Below are 25,092 nucleotides of genomic sequence, written 5' to 3' on the forward strand. Positions count from 1 at the left end.
CCATAGTGGCATATGCCTTTAGTCCCAACACTCAGGAGGAAGAGGTAGGAAGATCACCATGAGTTTGAGGCCACCTTGAGACTGCACCGTGAATTCCAGGCCAGCCTGGGCTAAAGTGAGACCCTACCCTGAAAATATATACATATATATATATGTGTGTGTATGTATAGTTATTTATTTAAGAGAGAGAATATAAATGAATGCACCAGGGCCTTCTGCCACTGCAAATGAACTCCAGATACATGTGCCACTTTGTGTATCTGGCTTTACATGGTTATTGGGTAATTGAACCCAGGATGTAAGGCTTTGCAAGCAAGAGTTTTTAACTGCTGAGCCATCTCTCCAGCTCTGTTGTCTTCCTTTTCTTTTGAGGCAATTCCTCTCAGTGGCCTGGTACTTACCAAGTAGACTAGACTGGCTGGCCAGTGAGCCTCAGGGATTGGCCTGTCTCCACCTCCCCAGGCCTGCGGTCAACAGCATTCGCTATGATGCCTGGCATTTGTGCTGCTTTAAATCTCAACCCTACCACATGGGTAGTGTTGAGCTCACCACACATGTAGGAGGAGGTAGAGTCTTGCTAAAGGAGCACCCATGTGACTCTTTTAATCAGTGGCTTTGGTGGCAAAAGTCCCTATCCAAAGGTCTGGGTCCTGATTTTTTTTTGTTTTTGTTTCTGCTTTTCCACGTAGGGTCTCACTCTAGTTCAGGCTGACCTGGAATTCACTATGTAGTCTCAGAGCAGCCTCAAACTCACAGTGACCCTCCTACCTCGGCCTCCCAACTGCTAGGATTAAAGGCATCTGCCCCCACGCCCGGCAGGACCCAGATTCTTAAATGTGGTCATCATCAACCCTGCTCTTTTTCTCTGGCTTTTGACTATGATAGTGTGGTGGTTTGAATGTGTGCCCCAACCATAGACTCAGATGTTTTATTAAGCTTGTAAATTGGAGGTGTCACTAGGGGCAGATCCTGGGGCCCAGCCCAAAGGTGTGTTTGGGGTTGGGGTCAGATCTGATTCCCACCCAACTGTGTAGAAAGCAGTCTGAGTTCTGGTGTTGTTGGTGTTTTCTGGCTGTTGGTGGTTTTTCTGTCTGCTTGGATCTGTGAAAGGGAGCCAGCTTCTTCTGCCATTGATAGAACTTCCCCTGGATCTGTAAACTTGAAATAAATCCCGTTCCTCCCATAAGCTGTGTCTGGTTTGGATGTTCGTCCCAGCATCCTGAAGCTGACTGCAAATGCTCAGTGTCCACCTTTGCCATCCAGAATGCCAGGATCCACAGATCCACCCTGGGCAGAATGTGAGTGGCCTCTCTGCCCCCAGTCACTTCAGCCAGAAGCAAGGTCTTACCCCTCTGGCTTGTCTTCAACCTAACTCTGTCAGGTTGGCTTGGCCAGGCTCCCCTTACCTTTTAGTAATTCTCCATCTATTGACTCCCAAACACGTCCCTTCTTTTGGAGGCAGGGTCTCTCATTGGCTTGGAACTCACCAATAGGCTAAATAAGCTGGCCAGTAAAGCTCCAGGCATCCTCCTGTGTGATAAACACACTCCACCACCCCCAGCATTTATACCGATTCTGGAGACTAAGTAAACTCAGGTCTTCATTGCTTGGGAGCCAAGCATTTTACCAACTGAGCTATCTCCCCAGCCCCAGGTTGCAATAGCCTTTGAACTTCATTGAAACCAGTGGGTCTAGCCAGACTGAAGGGCTCATGCATATAATCCCAGTATTATGGGATTCAGAGGCAAGGGGACTACCATGAGCTGAAGGCCAGAGTCACCTACAGACTGAGACCCTGTCTCAAACAAACAATAAACAAACAAACAAACAGTGGTTCTTAACTAGGAAAGATCTTTGCCTCCAGGGAACTGTGACAATACTTGGAGACATGGTTGGTTGGTTGTCACAACTTGTCATGAAAAGGGGTGTGTGGGCACAATTGGTGCTACCAATGCCTAGCAGATAGAGGCCAGACACACTGCTAGTATTTAGGCTAGCATTCCACAACAAAGAACCATCTAGGGCTGGACAGATGGCTTAGTGCTTAAGGTGCTTGCCTGCAAAGCCAAAGGACCCAGGTTCGATGCCCCAGTATCCATGGAAAATCAGATGCACAAGGTGGCACATACCTCTGGAGTTCGTTTGCAGTGGCTGGAGGTTCTGGTGTGTCCATTCTTTCCTTATCTCTGTCTGTCTCTCTCTCTTTCTCTCAAATAAATAAATAAATTTTTTTTTTTTTTAAAAAGAACCATCAAGGGGCTGGAGAGATGGCTTAGTGACTAATGCATTTGTCTGTAAAGCCAAAGGATCCCGGTTCGATTCTCCAGGATCCACGTTAGCCAGATGCACAAGGGGGCGCATGCATCTGGAGTTTGTTTGCAGTGGCTGGAGGCCCTGGAGTGCCCATTCTCTCCCCCAACACCGCCTCTTTCTTTCAAATAAATAAATAAAATACTTTACAAAAAAAAAAAAAAAAGAACTATCTAATCAAAAATGTCAGTGGTGTCAAACTGAGAAAGTTTATGCTATGTCAATACAAATAGAAGAGTTTCCCAGAATCCAACTGGCTCAACGAATTGGATACTTCCCTTTTCTGTGGTCCATATGTGGCAGTTACCTTCTTGTTGCTGAGACAACACACCAGCCAGAAGCAGCTTGTGGAAGGAAATAGCTCATTTTGGCTTACAGGTGTTTTTAAAATTTTTTTAAAAAATTTATTTGTTGCCAGGCGTGGTGGCACATGCCTTTAATCCCAGTACTCAGGAGGCAGAGGTAGGAGGATCACCGTGTGTTCAAGGCCACCCTGAGACTATATAGTGAATTCCAGGTCAGCCTGGACTAGAGGGAGACCCTACCTCAAAAAAAAAAAAAGCCAAAAATTTAAATAAAATAAAATTTTATTTATTTATTTATTTTATTTATTTATTTATTTATTTAAGAGCAACAGACAGAGAGAGAAAGAGGGAGAGAGAGAGAATAGGCACACCAGGGCCTCCAGCCACTGCAAATGAACTCCAGACGCGTGCGCCCCCTTGTGCATCTGGGTAATGTGGGTCTTGGGGAATCGAGCCTCAAACCGGGGTCCTCAGGCTTCACAGGCAAGTGCTTAACCACTAAGCCATCTCTCCAGCCCTGGTTACCATTTTTTTAAACTTTTTTAAAATTTTTATTTATTTATTTGAAAGTAACAGAGAGAGAAAGAGACAGAGAGAGAGAGAGAGAGAGAGAGAGAGAGAGAGAGAATGGGTGCACCAGGGCTTCCAGCCACTGCAAATGAACTCCAGATGTGTGCGCCCCCTGGTGTATCTGGCTAACATGGGTCCTGGAGAATCGAGCCTCGAACCGGGGTCCTTAGGTTTCACAGGCAAGCGCTTAACCGCTAAGCCGTCTCTCCAGCCTGGTTACCATTTTTAATGGATGTAATATAACATGCATGCCAGGTCAATACTCCACATCATATCGTATCAGTCCAAGTTTCTAACTGAGGGTTAGAAACTTTTTTGTGTGTGAGTTGCTTACCAAGTAGCCTGTCCTCGTGGGGTGGCTCTGTGGCCCACCTGTAGGCTAGCCTTCTCTTTTCACAGTCCAGACTTCATCATCAAAAGGCCTTTATGAAGCGCCTTATGAACACATCATCCCACTGTGGGGATCGCTCCACCAGCTCCTGACATCCAGGGCAGGCTGGCTCAGACAGACAGCATACATGTTAGCCCACTACGCAGGCATCTGAACACCGGCTGCAGGCCTCGGGCAAAGTACAAAAACGGATTTTTAGGCAACATTCATGCCAAGGGTAAGAGCAGCTGGGAATGTAAAGGGAGATTGGAGTCTTGAAGCAAGCCTGGCTGGGGGCCACTTGAAGCACGGGGGATTGTAAAAGCTCCTGAGAGGAAGAGAAGAGGAAAGAAGGGAGGAAGGGAAGGAAGGAGGGGAGCAGATTGATGGGTTAAGTGCCCAGGCTCACTGTGCACAGGCCTGGGAGAAAACTCAGTGCTAGCCGGGGATGTCCCTCCTGAGACCTTCAGGCCATTCCTGGTCTCACCTCCATCCCCTTGTCTCCCTCCGCAGGTGTTCCACGAACAGTCCATCCTTTTTGGCTACCGACATCCTCAGAGTTCCGCCGCCGCCTGCGTCCTCAGTCTTTTCCAAATGACCAATGAGACCCTCAACATCTGGACTCACTTCCTGCCCTTCTGGTACCTCCTAGCCCCCCTGGACCAGCCCAGCTCATTCAGAACCCCCAAGAACCAGACTTCTTCTTCTTTTTTTTTTTTCTTTTCTTTTTGATTTGTTTCAAGGCAGAGTCTCACTCTAGCCCAGGCTGAGCTGGAACTCGCTATGTAGTCTCAGGCTGGCCTCGAACTCATAGTGATCCTCATACCTTTGCCTCCAGAATCCTGGGATCAAAGGTGTGCATCGTGACACCTGGCTCCAGGCTTCTGTAAGGCACAGCTGGGTGGGAGGGAGATTCTGAGCTGGAGATGGGGGTGTCCTGTGGACAGAGGTGAGTGTGTGGCATAAGGAGGAGAGGCTGGCTCTGCCGTGGATTGTGGTAGGATCCCAGGGCTTCTGCTGATTTGATAGGATTGGCCTTTACCTCCTTTGGTCTTGGAGGCTTAACAGGTCTTCAAGAAGCTCATGTTAAAATTTCACTCAGGAGCTGGAGATATGGCTTAGCATTAGGGCACTTGCCTGCAAAATCTAAGGACCCATGTTTGACTCTCCAGATCCCACATTAGCCAGACGCACAAAGGTGAGGCAAGTGCAAGGTCGCACACGCTCACTAGGTAGTACAAGCGTCTGGAGTTCAATTGCAGTGGCTGAGGCCCTGGTATGCTAATTCTCTCTCTCCCCTCTCTCTCCTCTCTCTCTGTCTTTCTGTCTCTGTCTCTTTCTCTTTAAAATTAAAAAAAAAAAATTAAGTTAAAATGTCAGTCAGTAGACTGTTTAATCTCTCTGAGCACCACATGTTCCACCTGTAAAGCAGGCCCAACATCTGCTCCTTTCTTGGAGCTGCTGTGAGGACTGGGGAGAAGACGCTGGGAAGGAGGTTGATGTGAGAGGCATGGGTACTTGTGGGCTGGAGAGGTTGCTCAGTGGTTATACACATTTCCTGTGCAAGCCTGGGGGCCTGAGATTGCATGAGCTCAAATCTCCAGATTCCACACAAACAGCTAAGTGTAGCTATGCACTCCTGTACCCCAGACCCATAGAAGGGCAGAGATCTTGGAATCACAGTAAAATCAGAAAGAAAGAGAGAGAAAGAGAAAGAAAGAGAGAGAGAGGGAGGGAGGGAGAGAAGGGAAGGGAAGGGAAGGGAAGGGAAGGGAAGGGAAGGGAAGGGAAGGGAAGGGAAGGGAAGGGAAGGGAAGGGAAGAGGAAAAACTCAGCAAGCTGTGGGATCAATAAGAGACTCCAGCTCAAACATAATGAGAGGATGTTGGGGGGGCGGGTAGAGAGAACACTTAGTGGCTAAGCCTAATGACCAGGTTCAGTTCCCTAGTACGCACGTAAAGCCACATACACAAAGTGGCACGTGCATCTGGAATTCATTTGTAGAGGCTGGAGGCCCTGGTGGGCCCATGCTCCTCCTCCACCCCATCTCTCTTCTGTCTTTTGCTCTCTCCCTCTGCTTGCAAATAAATAATACATTTTTAGAAGTCTGCACATGCAGCCAGATGCAGCTTACCCTCAGATGTGTTGGTTGAATCTGAGGACGTGACATCCACGGATAGAAAGGCTAATTGTGTCATCAGGGCTGTGTGTGGGGGAGAACCTCAGAGGCCATGGGGCCAATGTCTTACTCCAATTACCATGAGCTGGAGAAGGGAAGGCTGTAATCCCAGAGCTAGGGAGGCAGGGGTAGGGGACCCCAGGTGCTCAGACTGGCTGGATAGTCTCACGGAATTGGTGAGCTCCAGCTTAAAGCTAGGACCCTGTGTGAAAGAATAAAGAGGGGACTCTGTGGCCCACAGGGTGGGAGGCGCTCAACCCAGCAGCCGCATCCCCAGCCCGTCACCTGCCCGTCTGGAGCTGGAACACGGTACCATCTCTTCCTCTGAGCCCTGCCTCCTTCTGTGGGCTGGAGCTCAGGAGAACTGTTGTTTTGCCTTTTGCTCTGCAGGGAACACAGCGGAGAAATAAGGAGAAAATAATGAATGTCAAAGGCAAAGTCATTCTGTTGATGCTGCTTGCCTCAACTGTGGTGGTTGTGTTTTGGGAACATATCAACAGCTCAGAAGTCTCTTTGCTGTGGATATATCATCAGAAAAATCCAGAAGTTGGTAACAACAACAGTCAGAAGACGTGGTATTTTCAGACCTTGTTTAACAATTGGACCCCTGGTTATCAAGATAAGGAGGAAGAAAACAGAGGAAAAGAAGGATGGGAGGAAAACAGCAGTAAGGAACTGTCACTGGACGACTGGTTTAATCCAAAGGAACGCCCACGGGTAGTGACAGTGACCCCATGGAAAGCACCAATTGTATGGGAAGGCACTTACAACAGAGCTATCCTAGAAAAGTATTATGCCAGACAGAAAATCACCGTGGGCTTGGTTGTTTTTGCTGTAGGGAGATACATTGAGCATTACCTGGAAGAATTCCTAACATCTGCTAATACATACTTCATGGCCGGCCACGAAGTCATATTTTACATCATGGTGGATGACGTCTCCAGGTTGCCTTTAATAGAGCTGGATCCCTTGCGTTCCTCCAAAGTGTTTAAGGTCAAGGCCGAGAAGAGGTGGCAGGACATCAGCATGATGCGCATGAAGACCATCGGGGAGCACATTGCCGCGCACATCCGGCATGAGGTCGACTTCCTCTTCTGCATGGATGTCGACCAGGTGTTCCGAGATCATTTCGGTGTGGAAACCCTGGGCCAGACAGTGGTTCAGCTCCAGGCCTGGTGGTACGACACAGATCCCGATGAGTTTCCCTATGAGAGGCGGCGAGAGTCAGCAGCATACATTCCGTTTGGACAGGGGGATTTTTACTACCACGCAGCCGTTTTTGGAGGGACACCCATTGAGGTTTTCAACCTCACCCAGGAGTGCTTCAAGGGAATCCTCCTGGACAAGAAAAATGGCATAGAAGCTGAGTGGCATGATGAAAGCCACCTAAACAAGTATTTCCTCCTCAATAAACCCACTAAAATCTTATCTCCGGAATTCTGCTGGGATTATCATATAGGCCTACCTTTTGATATTAACACTGTGAAGATATTTTGGCAGACAAAACAATATGATTTGGTTAGAACTAATATATGATGTTGAATCGTGCCAGTGGGTTTCTGAGTTTGAGAGGATTATTCTGGCTGATTCCTCAGAAAAGTAACACTTCATTTTAATCTAAAAAAATACTAACAAAACACCAAAGTGGCAAATGCATACTATTTCTCCTTATAACTCTGAGCCCTGTAATATGTGAGAATGAATCTACGGTTATCAGATGTAAATTCCCAGTGATTTCTTATATATTCTGGGTTTGAGGGAAATACTGTCAGCAGGACAAAATCAATTTGCCAAAGGCAAAGAAAAATCCAGAACACACCACCCAGCGTGTCCGATACTGTCCTGGAGAATGGCAATGTTTGGCAACAAGATATGGTGAGAGGAGGGGAAGTTCCCTTTGATGTCATTGTCTTTCCGGTTTATGTGGTTCTAAAGCAGCATCGAGCTGCTTTGTGGCAAGAGGACTTTTTAGCAAGGACACCACCTACTGTGGCAATCCTCAAGGGCTTTAAAGCCGATTGCTTCAGGCCATCTGCAGACGGTGTTCCATTAAGATATTGCTTGGCTTCTGTGTGGAGATAGGTGGAGATTCCCAGCGGATCATCAGAGTCCCTGTGAATCTGAGTGAACGAGTCAGTGCTCAGCTTGAAGCAAAAACAAAGATCCAATGTTGAGCTTGCCATGAAATACCACAAAGGAGGGTTGTAAGAGAGGCGCGGGACACTGGGGACACTGGGTATGCTGGAGGCACGGAGGGGTGTCTCCTGCCTCCTCCACTCCTCGACTCACAGAACAAGAACTCAAATGGGAGGTGCCCTTGTTTTACCCAAGTCATGTTCAGTCCACCAGCACCTCAGTGAGGGGAGCAGATGGTGTCGGAGAGAGGAAAGACCCACGGTAGACCGAGGAGCCTTCAAGGACCCGAGCTTCACGGAAAGACAGTCTGCCACCATCTTGTCCCACCGCCTGGCCGGAGCCCATCACGTTCCACGGTGGAATGTGACATCAAGGACTGGACTGAAGACCTCTTGTCTCCCCGGCTCCATCTGGAAGTGTGACAGCCAGATGCTCTTTGCAAAATGGTTAATGGGTTCCAGAGCCCAAGCGGCGGGAGGCCCGGTCATCGCGACTGCTTGGTGGAACAGTCATTCCGTTCCCTTCTCCGAGAGAAGCCGTGATGATACTATTAATTAAACACGTCAATGTAAAGAACGTTGTCAGTCAACATCTACATATGCACATGTATTTATATTTTGCTTGTCTTCTAGTCTTGGTCATTTGTTTCTTTTTTTTTCAAGGAATTCATTTGAAGTCATTGCACTGTGTTAATGTATAGCACAAAAGACTTCTTCCATAGAAAGGAAATTTAGATTTTCTCAACATTTCATTGTGCCTCCTACTTTCCAAATGTTGCCAAAAATAGCTTATAAACAAGACCCCCAAAATCCTGAATTATGGACACTGAAAAAGAACATAGATACCACATCAGTTAAGAATCATGCATCTCTGTTGTTCAAACTGAGTAAGATCCAGTGTAAAGCAGAAAGAGGTTAATGGTTTAACTCCTGAACCAAATAAGTGATCTATCCTGAACATTTAGGGAAAAAAAAAGGTTGAAGGAATTTCTTGATTTAAAAAAAATTTAAATTTAAATCCTCAGTGGACAAATTTAGGGTCTGATTAATAGTTTATTAATTTATTTAATATTATTTATTAATTTATTAATAGTTTACTAATTTATTAATTAATGTTTATGCATTTAAAAAATACACAATTGCTGATTTGCAATTGAATAAATTATTTTCTCAGTTAAAAAAAAAGAATAAAGTAGGGAGTGATTGAGAAAGACTCCTGGGGTTGACCCCAGATTTCTACATGCACATATGTGCACATGCCCCTTTCAAATATGCATGCTTACATTTACAAACATACGAACATGCACACACACCACACACACAATAATAAAAAGCAAATATATATATAGCCATTGATCATGTTACATTTTTCTTTAAATTTTATTTTTATTTGAGACACAGAGAGAGAGAGAAACAGAGAGAGAAAGAAAAAAAATGGGCACACCATGGCCTGTAGCCACTGCAAATGAACTCCAGATGCATGTGCCACCTTATACATCTGGCTTACATGGATACTGGAGAATCAAATCTGGGTGGTTGGGTTTCACAGGCAAGCGCCTTAACCGTTAAACCATCTCTCCAGCCCAAATTTTTCTTTAGATAAAAGCCTACTTGCTATCCCAGTGTGGTGGTGCACACCTGTAATCAAAGCACTTGAGGGCTGGAGAGATGGCTTAGTGGTTAAGGCGCATGTCTATGAAGCCTAAGGACCCAGGTTCAATTCTCCAAGTCCCACATAAGCCAGATGCACATGGTGGCTCATGCGTCTGGAGTTTGTTTGCAGTGGCTGGAGGCCCTGGCATGCCCATTCCTACTCTCTCTCTCTCTCTCTAATAAATAAATAAAAATAAAATTAAGCCTGGTGTGGTGGCGCACGCCTTTAATCCCAACACTCAGGAGGCAGAGGTAGGAGGATCGCTGTGAGTTCAAGGCCACCCTGAGACTCCATAGTGAATTCCAGGTCAGCCTGGGTAGAGTGTGACCCTACCTCGAAAATCCAAAAAATAAAAATTAAAAAAAAATTTAATTTAAAAGCACTTGGGAAGTTGAGGCAGGAAGATCATGACTTTGAGGCCAGCCTGGGCTACCTGGGTCATCCTTCCTCCAGAGAACAGCAGCCACAGCAAAAACCTGTAGGTGCTAATAAACCGTAACACTGCAGAAGGGAACAGACCCAGCCAGGATCTTCCTCTCTGGTTCTCCTCTCTGAAGTTGCCCGGGCCGCCTGTCTGGGCGCACCCTCCCCAACTCTCCTATGTGGTCTGAGCGACTGTGACACGTGGGCCCCAACTCCCATGTTTTTTCTCCTAACTCCTTCCCTTGCTTACATGCCTTGGAGACCCCACTGTCTGTGTCTGAGATGCGCAGGTGCGTCCGACCTCTTGGCACAATGAAATGGCATTATTGATTACAAAGTTCATGCCTGAGAACTGTTCGAATTCCAAAAACAAATTTCCAAGCACAATCTCTCATAATGCTTTTAAGTAAGTTTATGGTTTTGTGTTGGGCTTCATTCCTAGCTATCCTTGGCTGTGTGGCCACAGGCTGGACCACCTTTTAGGGTTTCTAAGCCAGATAAACGACCCACCGTTGGTTTAGGTAGTTTTGTTGGTTTGTTTTGTTTTGTTATTTAATTTTTTTTTTTTTTTTCTGAGACAGGATTTCGTGTAGCCCAGGTGGGACTTGCTAGGTCTGAGGTTGACCTTGAACTCACGAATATCTTGCATCTGCCCCCCCATTCCCCTCGGGTTCTGGGATTACAGGCATGAACCACTGTGCCTGGTTTTGCTTAGACTGTTTTGAGATGCGTACCACTAACACAGTGCCCGCTGTTGCTTGTGGGTATTAAGGTCTGTGCACAGCTGAGCCAGCCCATTTCTTAAAGCTTCCTAGCCCATGCCAGACTCCCTCTCTCTCTCTCTCTCTCTCTCTCTCTCTCTCTCTCTCTCTCTCTCATGCTCCGGTCCTTCCTGCTGCTCTGTGACTAGCCCAGAACAGTGGGAAGGGCTTGGAAAAGTCTGTATCAGGGCACCTTGGATAAAGGGTAATCTCATAATCCCAGCACTCAGGAGGCAGAGGTAGAGGATCGCCAAGAGTTCAAGGCCACCCTGAGACTCCATAGTGAATTCAAGGTCAGTCTGGGCTAGAGTGAGACCCTACCTCGAAAAACCAAAACAAATAAAAAATAAAATAAATAAAATTGGGGGAACCAGCAAAAAGCTTAAGCTCTGTTTCTGCTGGATGGGAGGGGGGAAAAAAAAACATAGGTTCTGTGAGACCTTCAGTTCCTGGGTATGATGCCTTCTAGAGTCTTCTTTCTCAGAGGACTTTGTGGGGAAGGGATCAGACTCTCTAGCCGTAGCTTGAGGAAGTAAGGTGCTGTACCCCATGTGTGGGTTGTAGACAAGACAAACATGGGACGGAAACTGAAGAATGTCTGAATTTAGCAAAGCCCCACCTGCAGTGGCAGCGTCCGCAGAGGCGAGCAAGCCGAGGCTGGAGCATCTCTTGGGCAAAATACTATAGGAGAGATCCCAGCCCTAAATGCGCTCTTGAGAATGTTTTTTTTTTTTAATCCAGAAAAATATAATGTATTTTGATCATTCTCCCCACCTCCCCTTCTCTTGTCTCCATTCCACTGCTGAACCCCTTCTTCACGACTAGTCCCTCTCGACGTTTATGTCTTTATTTATTCATTGATTTTTCTTTGTTTTGTTTTGTTTTTCGAGGTAGGGTCTGACTCTGACCCAGCTGATCTGGAATTCACTGGGTAGTCTCAGGCTGGCCTTGAATGTATGGTGATTCACTTCCTCTCTCTGCCTCCCGAGTGCTGGGATTAAAAGCGCGCGCCACCACGCCAAGCATTCGTGTCTTTTTTTTTTTTTTTTAACCTTAGTTTAATAACAGTTGTTTGCATGAAGGGGGGGGGTGCGTATTTCACCAGAGCACAGACAATTTGCCAGTGAAGACAATGTCTCCCCTCGTCCTCTAGCAAGTGTCCCCAGCCAACAGCTCCTTAGGGTATGTCCTGAACTGAAGGCTCTCTTCTTTATTTTTCTTTTCTTTTTATTTTATTTTTTATAGAATTGGGATTTTTTTTTACCTTTATTTTTTTTTAATTTTTATTTATTTATTTGAGAGCGACAGAGACAGAGAGAAAGACAGATAGAGGGAGAGAGAGAGAATGGGCGCGCCAGGGCTTCCAGCCTCTGCAAACGAACTCCAGACGCGTGCGCCCCCTTGTGCATCTGGCTAACGTGGGACCTGGGGAACCGAGCCTCGAACCGGGGTCCTTAGGCTTCACAGGCAAGCGCTTAAACGCTAAGCCATCTCTCCAGCACGAATTGGGATATTTTTAACTTATATTTCATGTATTTGAGGGACACAGAGAGAAAGTGAGGAAGAGGAAGATAGAGAATGGACACGCTAGGGCCTCTAGCCACTACAAATGAATTCCAGATGTGCCACCTTGTGCATCTGGCTTACCTGGGTCTTGGGGAATTGAACCTGGGTTCACAGGCAAGCGCCTTAACCACTAAGCCATCTCTCCAGCCCTAGAATTGGGGTATTTTAATATATCATTACTTATTAGAGATAGAATGGGTGTGCCAGAGCCTCCAGCTGCTGAAAATGAACCCCAGATGCGTGCATCAATTTGTGCATCTGACTTACTTGGGTTCTGGGAAATTGAATCTGAGTCCTTTGGCTTTGGAGACAAACATCTGAGCCATTAAGCTATCTCTCCAGCCCATAGAATTGGACTTTTTAAAAATAATTTTTATTAGGGCTGGAGAGATGGGTTAGTGGTTAAGCGCTTGCCTGTGAAGCCTAAGGACCCCGGTTCGAGGCTCGGTTCCCCAGGACCCACGTTAGCCAGATGCACAAGGGGGCGCACACGTCTGGAGTTCGTTTGCAGAGGCTGGAAGCCCTGGCGTGCCCATTCTCTCTCTCTTTCCCTCTATCTGTCTTTCTCTCTGTGTCTGTCACTCTCAAATAAATAAATAAAATTAAAAAAAATTTTTTTTATTTATTTACAAGCAGAGAGAGAAAGAGAGGGAGGTAGAAAGAAGAGAGACAGAGAGTATGGGCACACCAAGGCTTCAGCCACGAATGGGCCACCTTATGCATCTGGCTTTAACTGGGTACTGGGGAATTGAAACTGGGTCATTAGGCTTTATAGGCAAACGTCTTAACCACTAAGCCATCTCTCCAGGCCTGAAGGCTCTCTTCTTACCTCATCTGTTCATTTCTCTACTTAGTACCTCAAGTTTAAAAGCCACCCCCCACACACTTTTCCTTCATACTCAGTATTTCACCAAAGTCAGTCTGTCCTGGGGAGAAGAAAAGCAGGTGTGGGTTCGAGAGGAGGTTGAATGGCCCGTGCTGTGTTCCAGGTTCTTTATGTGGAGGTTTGTGACGGCGCTGTACGTGACAGACATCCAGAATGACAGCTACTCGTGGCCCATGCTTGTGTACATGTGCTCCAGCTGCGTGTACCCCCTGGCGTCCAGCTGCGCGCACACCTTCAGCTCGATGTCCAAGAACACCCGGCACATCTGCTATTTCCTGGACTATGGCGCGGTCAACCTCTTCAGCCTGGGTAAGTGAGGTCCCAGCTCTTGTACCCGCCCTCCTGCCCCTGGGACTGCCACCGGCTGGCACCTCGGTGAGCTTTGATGGGTTGGTGGGGGAGTCGTAGGAATGCCAGGCCCCTGACTTTCCTGATAAGGGCTCTGTAAGAAGCTCGTCCACATGTGTTCTGTCTGGGGCATAGCCCTGATCACGTTTGTAGCTTTCTGTGCCCCTCATTCAGGTCCCAGAACGAAGTCACCAGATACAGATGTCAGAGGAGTCAGGCAGGAGCGTGCCACTATATAGTAATTTTAAAACATATTTTATTTATTTATTTGAGAAGGAGAGAGAAAGAAAGAAGAAGAAGAGAGAGAGAGAGAATGGGCACACCAGGGCCTCTTGCCACTGCAAATGAACTCCAGAAGCATGTGCCACCTTGTGCATCTTGTTTTATGTGGGTACTGGGGAACTGAGCTCAGGTCCTTAGGTTTTACAGGCAAGTGCCTTAACTACCGAGTCGTCTCTCCAGCCTTATATAGCCATTTTATCACACACATGCAGGAGATGCTCGCATCGAGTACTGGGACTTTTGTTGCTGTGTCAGTTTATTCAATTTGAGGTGCGTGTATGTGTGTGGTATGCATGCACATGTATGTATGCATGTGTGTGCACTGTGTGTGCAGACGGGCATGCGTTTGTGTGTATGTGTGTGCATAAGTCAACATTGGATGTCTTCTTCAAATGCTCTTCATCTTAGTTATTTTGATTTATTTATTTATTTTGTTTTACGAGGTAGGATCTCACTCTGGTCCAGGCTGACCTGGAATTCACTCTGAAGTCTCAGGCTGGCCTCGAGCTCATGGTGATCCTCCTACCTCTGACTCCTGAGTGCTGGGATTAAAGGCGTGTGTCACCATGCCCACTCTTAGTTACTGAGAGAAAAAGTCTCATACTTGAAGCCAGAGACGGCTGATCTGGTTAGTCTAGCTAGTCAGCTTGCTGAGGGATCCCCTATCTCTGCTTCCTGAGCACCAGGATTATTATGGGCGGGCCTTTACACCCACCTAGCATTTATGTGAGTGCTGAAGAGCTGAACTATGGTCCTCATGCCTGTGTGGCTATCCACTGAGCCATCTCCCAGACCCCTTTAATTTAATTTTTAAAAATATTATCTATTTATTTATTTGAGAGAGAGAATGGGCACTCCAGGGCCTTCAGCCACTGCAAACAAACTCCACACACAGGCACCGCCATGTGCAACTGGCTTATGTGGGTTCTGGGGAATTGAACTTAGGTCTTTAAGCTTTGCAGATAAGCACCTTACCCGCTAAGCCATCTCTTCAGCACCCTCCCTCCTTTTTGTTTTTTTTCTGTGGTAGTGTCTCAGTCTAGTCCAGGCTGGGATGGAATTCACTATGTAGTCTCAGGGTGGCCTCGAACTCACAGCGATCCTCGTACCTCTGCCTCTTCAGTGCTGGGATTAAAGGCGTGTGCCACCACGCCCGGCCCCGGCTAATTTAATTTTTAATGATGGCTGGAGTTAAGAAACAGCTTGCAAAATCTTTGAAGCGTTCAGCTCTCATAGACCAGAGTGGGCTGACCCCAGCACATCAGGGCTGGGTTCTGTCACGCCTGGCAGAGAAAGGAGGGTGCGATCACCAACCCCGTTTTGTTCAGCGTCAGAGCAGCTCGGGAGCAGAATGGCAGATCTGCTGGTGAAGCTCAGTGTTGCTGTCCCCGCCTCCTCAACGTTCCTTAAATATGTCTGTTTATTTATCTGAGACACAGAAAAGAGGCAGAGTGAGAGTATGGACACGCCTGGGCCTCTGGCCACTGCAAACGAATTCCAGCTGCATGCACTACTTTGCACATCTGGCTTTTCATGGGTACTGGGGAATCGAACCCGGGCCATCAGGCTATCCAAGCAAGAGTGCCTTTAACCTGCGAGCTATCTGTCCAGGCCCAGGTTTTTCTTTAACCGGAAAGCCCCCACCTCCCTCTCCCTTTTCTCTCCTCCGTGGGGCTGTCGATCCGGCCCCCAGGGGTCCTGCTTCTGGCCCCTCCCCTGCTCCTGTGCCTGCTCCAAATATGAAAGCCAATCTCTCTTCCTTTGCACAAAAGTTTATCCCAGAGAAGCCTGCGCTCATCCTCTTTCTTCCTCTCTCTCCCTTCACAAGTGTGCATGAGTGTGTCTGGGTGTGAACCTGACTCCACCCCCTCACACACACACCACTCCATCCATTCACTAATACTGGTTGCCGAAATCATTTTCATGCTTACATATAATGTGATTTGATAATTTCCTCTCGATACTTTCTTTCATCCCCTCTCCCCATCCTCCCTTTTGACCTCCCTGCCTCCACCCTTTAAGTGCTGGGATTACATATTGGTGTATGCCTGGTTTATGTACTGGAAATCTAACGAAGCTCTCTGTGCCCACAAGCCAAGCACTCTGCCAACTGAGCTACACTCCAAACCCATTTCCTGGGAGTTCCTATGAGTTTTATTTTTCTAGAAAGTGATGTGCCAATCATCCCCACCCCCCCACACACACATTCTTCCTTTCTCTCTCTCTCTGCCAGGCATGGTGGTGCACACCCTTTAATCCCAGCACTCAGTAGGCAGAGGCAAGAGTATCACTGTGAATTTGAGACCAGTCTGCGACCACATAATGAATTCCAGGTCATCCTGGGCTAGAGTGAGACCCTATCTCAAAAATAAAATAAAAGGGCTGGAGAGATGGCTTAGCGGTTAAGCGCTTGCCTGTGAAGCCTAAGGACCCCGGTTCGAGGCTCGGTTCCCCAGGTCCCACGTTAGCCAGATGCACAAGGGGGCGCACGCGTCTGGAGTTCGCTTGCAGAGGCTGGAGGCCCTGGTGCGCCCATTCTCTCTCTCTCCCTCTATCTGTCTTTCTCTCTGTGTCTGTCGCTCCCAAATAAATAAATAAATAATTTTTAAAAATAAAATAAAATAACAAATCAAGGCAAGGATGAGACTGTAGCGTCAGTCACCCGTCTGCACTGTCCTCCCTCGCCCCCACTTCTGGCTCAGTGTGTCACAGGGCCCCCTTGCCACCATGTCTCCCACCTCCCTGCTGTTACCTTTGCCACTTTCAGAACTCTCCCTGCCCTTCTCCGCTCATGCTTCTGCCACGGTGGTGGGCGGGCGAGGTGGAGGCCTCTGAGCCCTCAGTTCTGGGCCCACCTCCATCACCATTCAACTGCCCAGCCTTGCCAGAAATCCTCATGTCCACCCCTCCTTGAGAACAGCTTTGATGAGCCTTTCAGAGTTCATGTTCTAGCCCCAGCCCAGGGCAGGCCTGAAGACATGTCCTACGAGCATAGAAAGTTGGAGCCGGGCGTGGTGGCGCATGCCTTGAATCCCAGCACTCGGGAGGCAGACGCGGGAGGACTGCTTTAAGTTCAAGGCCACCCTGCGACTACATAGTGAATTCCAAGTCAGCCTGAGCTAGAGTGAGACACTACCTCAAGAAAAAAAAAAATGGGCTAGAGAGTTGGCTTAGCAGTTAAATGCTGGCCTGTGAAGCCTAAGGACCCCAGTTCAAGGCTTGATTCCCCAGGACCCATGTTAGCCAGATGCACAAGGGGGCGCACGTGTCTGGAGTTCGTTTCCAGTAGCTAGAAGCCCTGGCGCGCACACTCTCCTCTCTCTCTCTCTGCCTCTTTCTCTCTCTGTCTGTCGCTCTCAAATAAAAATAAACAAAAAAATTTAATTAAAACAAAACAGGCCTGGAGAGATGGCTTAGTGGTTAAGCCACTTACCTTCAATGACTAAGGACCCAGGTTCAATTCTTCAGTACCCACATAAGCCAGATGCAAAGTGGCACATGAGTCTGGAATTCATTTGCAGTGGCTAGAGGCCCTGGCTCACCCATTCTCTCTCTACCTGCCTCTCTTTCTCTCTGTCTCTTAAATAAAGTAAACATTTTTAAAACTTTTAAAAAGGGCTGGAAGGATTGTCTAGTGGTTAAGGTGTTTGCCTACAAAGCCTAAGGACCCAGGTTCGATTCCCCAGGACCCACGATAGCTAGGTACACAAGGGGTGCACACATCTCGAGTTCATTTGCAGTGGCTGGAGGCCCTAGCACATCCATTGTGTCTCTCTCTCTCTCTCTCTCTCTCCATCTTCCTCTGTTAAATAAATAAATAAATAAATAAATAAATAAATAAATAAATACATAAATAAATAATTTTTTTTAAACCTTTAAAAAAAAAGGGCTGGAGAGATGGCTTAGCAGTTAAGCACTTGCCTGTGAAGCCTAAGTGCCCTGGTTCGAGGCTTGATTCCCCAGGACCCATGTAAACCAGATGCACAAGGTGGCACATGCATCTGGAGTTCACTTTCAGTGGCTGGCGTGCCCATTCTCTCTCTCTGTCTTCTGTCTCTCTCTCTCTGCCTCTTCCTCTCTCTGTCTGTCTGTTACTCTCAAATAAATAAATAAATAAATAAAAGCAAAAAAAAGTTTTGAAATGTCTCTATTTCCATATATGTAAATGAGATAAATAAAAGTTTTCTGTAGAGCGGGCTTATAAGGATGAAGTGAGTTAACGATACTCACAAAGCCCTTGGAGCGACAGCAGCTCATGGTCAGTGCTCAGCGTGGGTCTGGGTAGGCAGAGAACCGCCCTGGGAGGGCACTGGGGCAGACTTGCTCCTGGGTGAGCCTGAGAGCTAAGACAGTCGTCCCCGGGGTCCCCGGACCTGGTTCTCAAATCTGCTTTTTCTTCCCCAGGCTCGGCCATTGCCTATTCTGCGTACACGTTCCCCGATGAGCTGGTGTGCAGTACCTTCCATGACTACTACGTGGCCCTGGCCGTGCTGAACACCATCATCAGCACTGGCCTCTCCTGCTACTCCAGGTACTGGATGCTGGAACCTCAAATGGGACTCCAGGGAGGGCCCAGCATGTGGCTCCATGGGCATGTGAGGTCACTAGAAAGGGCTGTGGAGCACGGCTCCAAGTAGAGCCCCTTTGACGTGGCATCATGCCTATCACCTGGGTAGCTACTCAACCCCTTGCTTAGAAAAGCCTACACATGAGCTGGGTGTAGTGGCACACACCTTTAATCCCAGCCCTTGGGAGGCAGGGGTAGGAGGATCACTGAGTTGGAGGCCACCCCTAGACTATATAGTGAGCTCCAGGTCAGCCTGGGCTAGAGTGAGACTCTACTTTGAAAATTTTAAAAAAAGGTTATAAAAAAAGAAAAAGAAGGGGCTGGAGAGATGGCTTAGCAGTTAAGGCGCTTGCCTGGGAAGCCTAAGGACCCACGTTCGACTTTCCAGATCCCACATGAGCCAGGCACACAAAGGTGAGGCAAGTGCAAGGTTGCACATGCCCAGTAGGTGGAGCAAGTGTCTGGCGTTCAATTACGGTGGCTGAGGCCTTGGCACACCACCTCTCTCTCTGTGTCTCTCCCTCTCTCTCTCTCTAAAGTAAATTAATTTTTAAAAAGTGATGGGTGAGCTGGTCCCTAGGTGCACATGACAGTCACAGTGTTCAAATGTGGCCCCGAGTCATGCCCAGCGCACCACCTCTAATCCCCACTGCTTTCCTCCTTTCACTCCAGAGGACTCCAGGACCTGGACTATGAACGGCGCTGTCATGGGGATGGCTCGGTTGCTTCTTTCTGCTTTTTGCAGGAGTGCGCCGACCGAGAGAGCTGTTCCCTTCAGTCCTTTTTTTAAAAAAAAATTTTTTGTTTACTTATTTATTTAAAAGTGACAGAGAAAGAGGCAGAGAGAGAGAATGGGCACGCCGGGGCCTCCAGCCACTGCAGACAAACTCCATACGCATGCGTCCCCTTGTGTATCTTGCTAACGTGGGTCCTGGGGAACCGAGCCTTGAACCAGGGTCCTTCGGCTTCACAGGCAAGCGCTTAACCGCTAAGCCATCTCTCCAGCCCATCTCTTGAGTGCTTTAGGAAACCTTCCTGGTGGTTCTTGCACAGTGGCAGCTGTGTCCACCTTGCTGGGCCAACTTCAGGTCAGGAAAGTCATCTGGGCGGACTAGCAGGTGACCCCTGAGTTCCCCATCCTCTCCAAATGCAATTATAGTGAGCCGCCCACCATCGCCTCCCCAAGGAGAAGCAGGCAGGGTCGGGGGTGCCCCTGTGCCCATCCCGGGATGGTTTGGGCACTGGCTTTCTCGGGGTGACACTTGGGTTTTGTGGAGCTGAGGGAGAGTTTCAAAAACCTGACAGACTGGTTTAAAAAAAAAAAAAAAGCAAAGCAAGAGGGTAGATTCTTAAACAACATCAGGAAGACCGGCCCTGGCTTGCCCTCCGTTTGCTCTGACATGGGTGGGAGGCAGGTTTGGGGTGGCTCTATAGGGTGACAGCGCCTCCAAAGCATGTTTCGCGCTGGTTTCAGTTTTAAAAATATTTTACTTTTATTTACTTGACAGAGAAAGTGAGAGAGAGAGAGAATGGGGGCGCACCAGGGCCTCCAGCCACTGCAGACAAACTCCAGACGCGTGCGCCCCCTTGTGCATCTGGCTAACGTGGGTCCTGGGGAATCGAACCTGGGTCCTTTGGCTTTGCAGGCAAACGCCTTAACCGCTAAGCCATGCCTCCAACCCCACACGGGGTTTTGTGTGTTTCTTCATTCCTTGGTGGGGGGGTCCTGGAGGTGGGGGACTCTGTTCTTTTCCTGAGAATCACAAGTTTCCTCAAAGCTGGGAGGGGCGGGTGGGGAGACTGGACCCACCTGCAGGAACAGGAAGTAACATCAGCCATCTTGGGGTTTCTAAGAGCTAATTCATAGAGGAGTGAGAGTGTATCATCCAGCCTCTTGGGAGCCGTAGGACCTGCACAGATAGATGGTAGAGGGAGGCGTTGGATCCCCCAGCTTTGTGTGAGACAAGGTATACTTCATGCGGAACAGGAAGAGCCTGGGCTGGATGGGTTAATGGTTAATGCCCTACGTGAGCCAGCTGCACCAGGGGGCGCACACGTCTGGGGTTGGTTTGCAATGGCTGGAGGCCCTGGCGTGCTCATTCTCTCTCTCTCATAAGTAAATAAATAAAAATTTAAAAATAAAAATCTATTTAAAAAAAAAAAAAGAGCCATGCTGAGGGCCTGAAATGGCCTGAGGCTGCCTGAGTTCCATTCTTTTTTTTTCTTTCTAAATTTTATTTTTTATTTATTAGAGAGAGAGCGAGAGAGAGAGAAAGGGCAGGCCAGGGCCTCCAGCCACTGCGAACAAACTCCAGACGCATGTGCCGCCATGTGCCTCTGGCTTATGTGGGACCTGGAGAATCGAACCTGAGTCCTTAGGCTTCACAGGCCTGCGCCTTAACCCCCAAGCCATCTCTCCGGCCTGAGTTCAATTCTTTATCACCCATGTAAATAGCTGGGCATGGCCACATACGCCTGTAACCCCAGATGTGTACAGTGGGGAATGGCTGGAGTTCATGAAAACCGTGGCTCCAGGTTCAGAGGGAGACTTCATCTCAAGAAAATTAAGCAGGCTGGACGTGGTGGCAGATGCCTTTAACACCAGCACTCAGGAGGTAGAGGTAGGAGGATCTCCATGAGTTTGAGGCCACCCTGAGACTCCATAGTGAATTCCAGGTCAGCCCGGACTACAGTGAGACCCTACCTTGAAAAAAACAAACAAACAAATTAAAAAAAAAAAAAAAAAGCCGGGCGTGGTGGCACACGCCTTCAATCCCAGCACTGGGGAGGCAGAGGTAGGAGGATCGCCATGAGTTCGAGGCCACCCAGAGACTCCATAGTGAATTCCAGGTCAGCCTGGGCTAGAGTGAGTCCCTACCTCAAAAAACCAACCAACCAACAAACAAACAAAAACAGAAAAAGAAAGAAAAGAAAAGAAGCAGATAAGTAATAGAGGAGGCTAGCCAACATTCTCCTCTGGCCTCCGCCTGTTCACACATGGCACACACATTTGCACACATGTGCATACACCATGCCATAATAACACACACACACACACAACACAACAACACAACACAACAACACAACGTGTTTAGGATACCCAAAAGACCTGCAACGTGCCCTGGTGGTCTTATGGGTGGGCCTGCCAAGAGGCCTGGACATCTTTAGAGCTGGTGTTTGGACCAGTCACTGGCCCTGTGTAGTTGGCTCCTGACGACTGTGTGGCTGTGGTGTTTGAACTCAGGATTAGAGGGAGGTGAACTCTCAGGGTGTGGGAGAGGGTTTCCCCAAGAGCTCACGGTGCAACTTTTTGCAAAGTTTGCCACCTTCTCCTCCTCCTTCTTCTATTTTAATTTTGTTTTAAGCTCCCAACCACCTGTAAGCCACCACGGTAAATCGCATTCTTCCAGCCCAGAGTCCACCCGCTTCTAACTCTTCGGGCACAGTGGGCGGGTGCTGTGCATTTGGCCTGCCTGGTGGCGTTTGGATGAACGTGTTTGGCAGCTGTGCCTCCAATGGCCTTGGTGTCCGTGTTTCAAGAAGAGACGTTCAGGCTGGAGAGATGGCTTAGCAGTTAAGCGCTTGCCTGTGAAGCCTAAGGACCCCGGTTCAAGGCTCGGTTCCCCAGGACCCATGTTAGCCAGATGCACAAGGGGGCGCACACGTCTGGAGTTCGTTTGCAGTGGCTGGAGGGCCTGGCGCGCCCATTCTCTCTCTCTCTCTCTCTCTGTGTATTGCTTTCAAATAAATTTAAAAAAAGAAAAATTAAAAAAAAAAATAGAAGAGACATTCCCTTGAACAATGAAACAGCTTGTTTCTGTTTACATAAAGCCCACATCTGGGGCTGCTGCATACACCATAGGCACTCAACATTTCTCATCGGGCTGGTGCCATAAAGGAGCTGCCATGTCAAGTGGAGTGAGTTGCTGCCCTAAGAGGGTGTGCCCAGATCAGGAGAGGCAGATCACAAAGAGCCAGAGAGAAAGAGTCACCTCTACCGTCAGGGTGAAATGCCGGTGCAGTGTCACCTGCCTGGATACGCAGGTCCCTGAGAAGTGGCTTCAGGGTCCAGGGGGAAGAAAGGAGGGAGAGCCCCGTAGCTGGAGATGAAGACATCTCTGGGGCCCGAGGGTGAGGGTGAGGGTGAGGATGCACTGTGAGAATGGGAGAGGCCAAGCGCAGGGGCAGGGGCCATAGGGCGGCTGGGGAGGACGGGCTGGGAAGTCAGGGAGACTCAGGTATCCTGGGAGGTCCGCCTTTTGCTCCCCAAGGATGTTGATCTCCTGATCTCCTGGGAGACTTCTGGGGTCTTGGCTTTCACTCCCGAAGGGCCTCCAGGGTATGCCACCAGCAGCTGGGGTGGGAGCTGTCTTATGCTGTGACCCTTGACAGAGGAGCTGAGGGAATGCACAGCCTCTCCGTGTGGTTTGGTGGGGGAGGTGATGGCAGCCCGAACCCACACCCTGGTCACATCTACCCCTGGCCTGGCAGACTAGTGAAGTTAGCGTCCTTGCTACCCAGCAATGTTACTGTCACGGCGTTTGCTGCGTAGCACCTGTCACTGCAGATCTTCCACTCAGCACAATGTGCCACTGGTCTTTGTTTGGCTTGGTTTGGTCTTGAGGCAGGGTCTCGCTGTGTGTAGCCCTGGCTGCTTTGATATCACTATAGGTGACCCTCAACTACTTATGGCAGTCCTCTTTTTCTTTTTCTTTCTTTTAATTTTTATTATGTATTTATTTATTTAAGAGAGGGGGAGAGTGAGAATGGGCGCACCAGGGCCTCCAGCCACTGCAAACGAACTCCAGACGCGGGCACCGCCTTGTGCATCTGGCTTACGTGGGTCCTGGGGAATCAAATCTGGGTCCTTCGGCTTTGCAGGCAAACACCTTAACCACTAAGCCATCTCTCCAGCCCCTCTTTCTTTTTTTGAGGCAAGATCTCACTCTAGCCCTGGCTGAACTGAAACTCACTCTATAGCCCAGACTGACCTCAAACCCACAGTAATCCTTTTATTTCAGCCTCCTGATGGCTGGGATTAAAGAATGATCATGGTTTGTGGCAGTTCTCTTGCCTCACTGCCCCTCCCCAAATGTTGGGTTTACAGGTGTGTGCCAACTCCCCCAGCTCCTATTGATATATTTCTTTCCTTTTCTTCCTTCCTCCCTTCCTTTCTCTCTTTCTTTCTTTCTTTTTCTCTTTCTCTTTCTTTCTTTTTATTTCAAGGTAGAGTCTCACTCTAGCCCAGGCTGACCTGAAATTCACTATGTAGTCTCAGGGTGGCCTCGAATTCTTGGCAGTCCCCCCCACCCACCGTGCTGGGATTAAAGGCATGTGCCACCACCCTCAGCTTTTTTTTTTTTTTTAAACAATTACTGAGTGAAATGCCTGGTATCATTGTGGTGACTGGTAAAAATTGATCTGGTCCAGGTAGAGAGGTGAGTGATCCTGCTTGGAAAGTGTTAGGGGTCAGAACTCTGCAGACAGGGTTCAAAGGAAGCCCAGACAGCAGAGCCAGGGGTTGGTGTGTGGAAATGTCCCCCTTCCTGCGGTTATCTAAACCAAGACAAGACCCCTGCACAATAACACACACACACACACACACACACACACACGTTCTCTTGCATGAGAATAATTTATCCAAATATCATCTACTGTCAAGTCCTAGTTTCAGAATTCTAGTTGCAGCTGATTGATTGATTACAAGATTTAGTCAATCACATCAAAATAAAAGAGAGACTGATTGAGGTGGGGAGGGCATATGATGGAGAATGGAGTTTCAAAGGGGAAAGGGGTGGGAGGAGGGTATTACCATGGGATATTTTTTATAACCATGGAAGTTGTTAATAAAAATTTGAAAAGAAAAAGAAAACGATTTAGTCAATCAACCTTGACCTTGGCAAGAGGAGTCCTGGCTGGAGGTAACGGTAACCTGGCCTCCCATTCCCAGGGTGCAGAAAGAAATACTGTGGCTTGGCTGCTTTTGGAAGGTTCTGTCATGGCTGCTGGCTCCTCGAATCTCTGGCTGTGGCGACACCTTGTGGCTAGATGTGGAATTACACCTTGGAAGTGGGACCCACTAATGTTCGTTCCCACCTTGTGCCTTTTTTTTTTGTTTCTGCCTCTTTTGCTTTCTTTCTCCTATTCTGCTTTTTCTCCTTTTGTTGCCCCCATTTAGACTCAGCTTCGCATCTGGAGAGGCAGGTCCATTTGCCCTTGGGGAAACATTTTAATCAGGCCATGAGACATGTTGTCTCAAGTCACTTTGGGGGATGGCTACATGTCTTCCTGTGACCTTCTGTCTCCTTGGCATGTGGCCCCCGTGCACAGGGGTCTGCTGCCTTTGCCCCCCCCCCCCGGGGTATGGGGTGTGTTTCCTTTGGTCCTTGGGACAGAGGTTCTGGAAAGGACACAAGCTGGGGCTTGCTGGGGGCATGGGCCGGGCAGTGTGAGACACTCAGGAGGCAGATACCCTAGAGTGAATGCTGGCTAACTAAGGCTGTCATTAACCTCTCCGACTTTAAGCCAGCCACCCAGCCTGTCTAGTCTTGTTCCTTTCCTTGTCTTTTTTTTTTTTTTTTTGGCTTTTGGCTTTTGGAGATAGGGTTTCACTCTAGTCCTGGCCAACCTGAAATTCACAGTCTCAGCGTGGTCTCAAACTCACGGTGATCCTCCTACCTTTGTCTCCCAAGTGCTGGGATTAAAGGTGTGTGCCACCATGCCCAGCCTGATCCTC

At 48.3% G+C, this 25,092-nt stretch overlaps 2 protein-coding genes across 2 annotated transcripts in view; both read left to right on the top strand.

Moving 5' to 3' along the window:
* The window catches only part of Paqr5 (progestin and adipoQ receptor family member 5), a 98,151-nt gene that overhangs the window by 62,458 nt on the left and 10,601 nt on the right, over positions 1-25,092 (top strand). Inside the window, exons 3-5 of the mRNA XM_004666739.2 lie at positions 4,069-4,196; positions 13,263-13,468; positions 18,194-18,320. Coding sequence (XP_004666796.2) covers positions 4,069-4,196; positions 13,263-13,468; positions 18,194-18,320 — 461 coding nt within the window. The remainder of the gene's footprint in view (positions 1-4,068; positions 4,197-13,262; positions 13,469-18,193; positions 18,321-25,092) is intronic.
* On the top strand, positions 6,133-7,644 carry LOC105944641 (N-acetyllactosaminide alpha-1,3-galactosyltransferase-like). The gene has a single exon (XM_045159965.1). It carries the CDS (start codon positions 6,155-6,157, stop codon positions 7,268-7,270), a length of 1,116 nt encoding a protein of 371 aa, XP_045015900.1. The 5' UTR covers positions 6,133-6,154; the 3' UTR covers positions 7,271-7,644.

This window comes from Jaculus jaculus, chromosome 10 (assembly GCF_020740685.1).
Source record: "Jaculus jaculus isolate mJacJac1 chromosome 10, mJacJac1.mat.Y.cur, whole genome shotgun sequence".
In the NCBI taxonomy this organism is placed as follows: Eukaryota; Metazoa; Chordata; class Mammalia; order Rodentia; family Dipodidae; genus Jaculus; species Jaculus jaculus.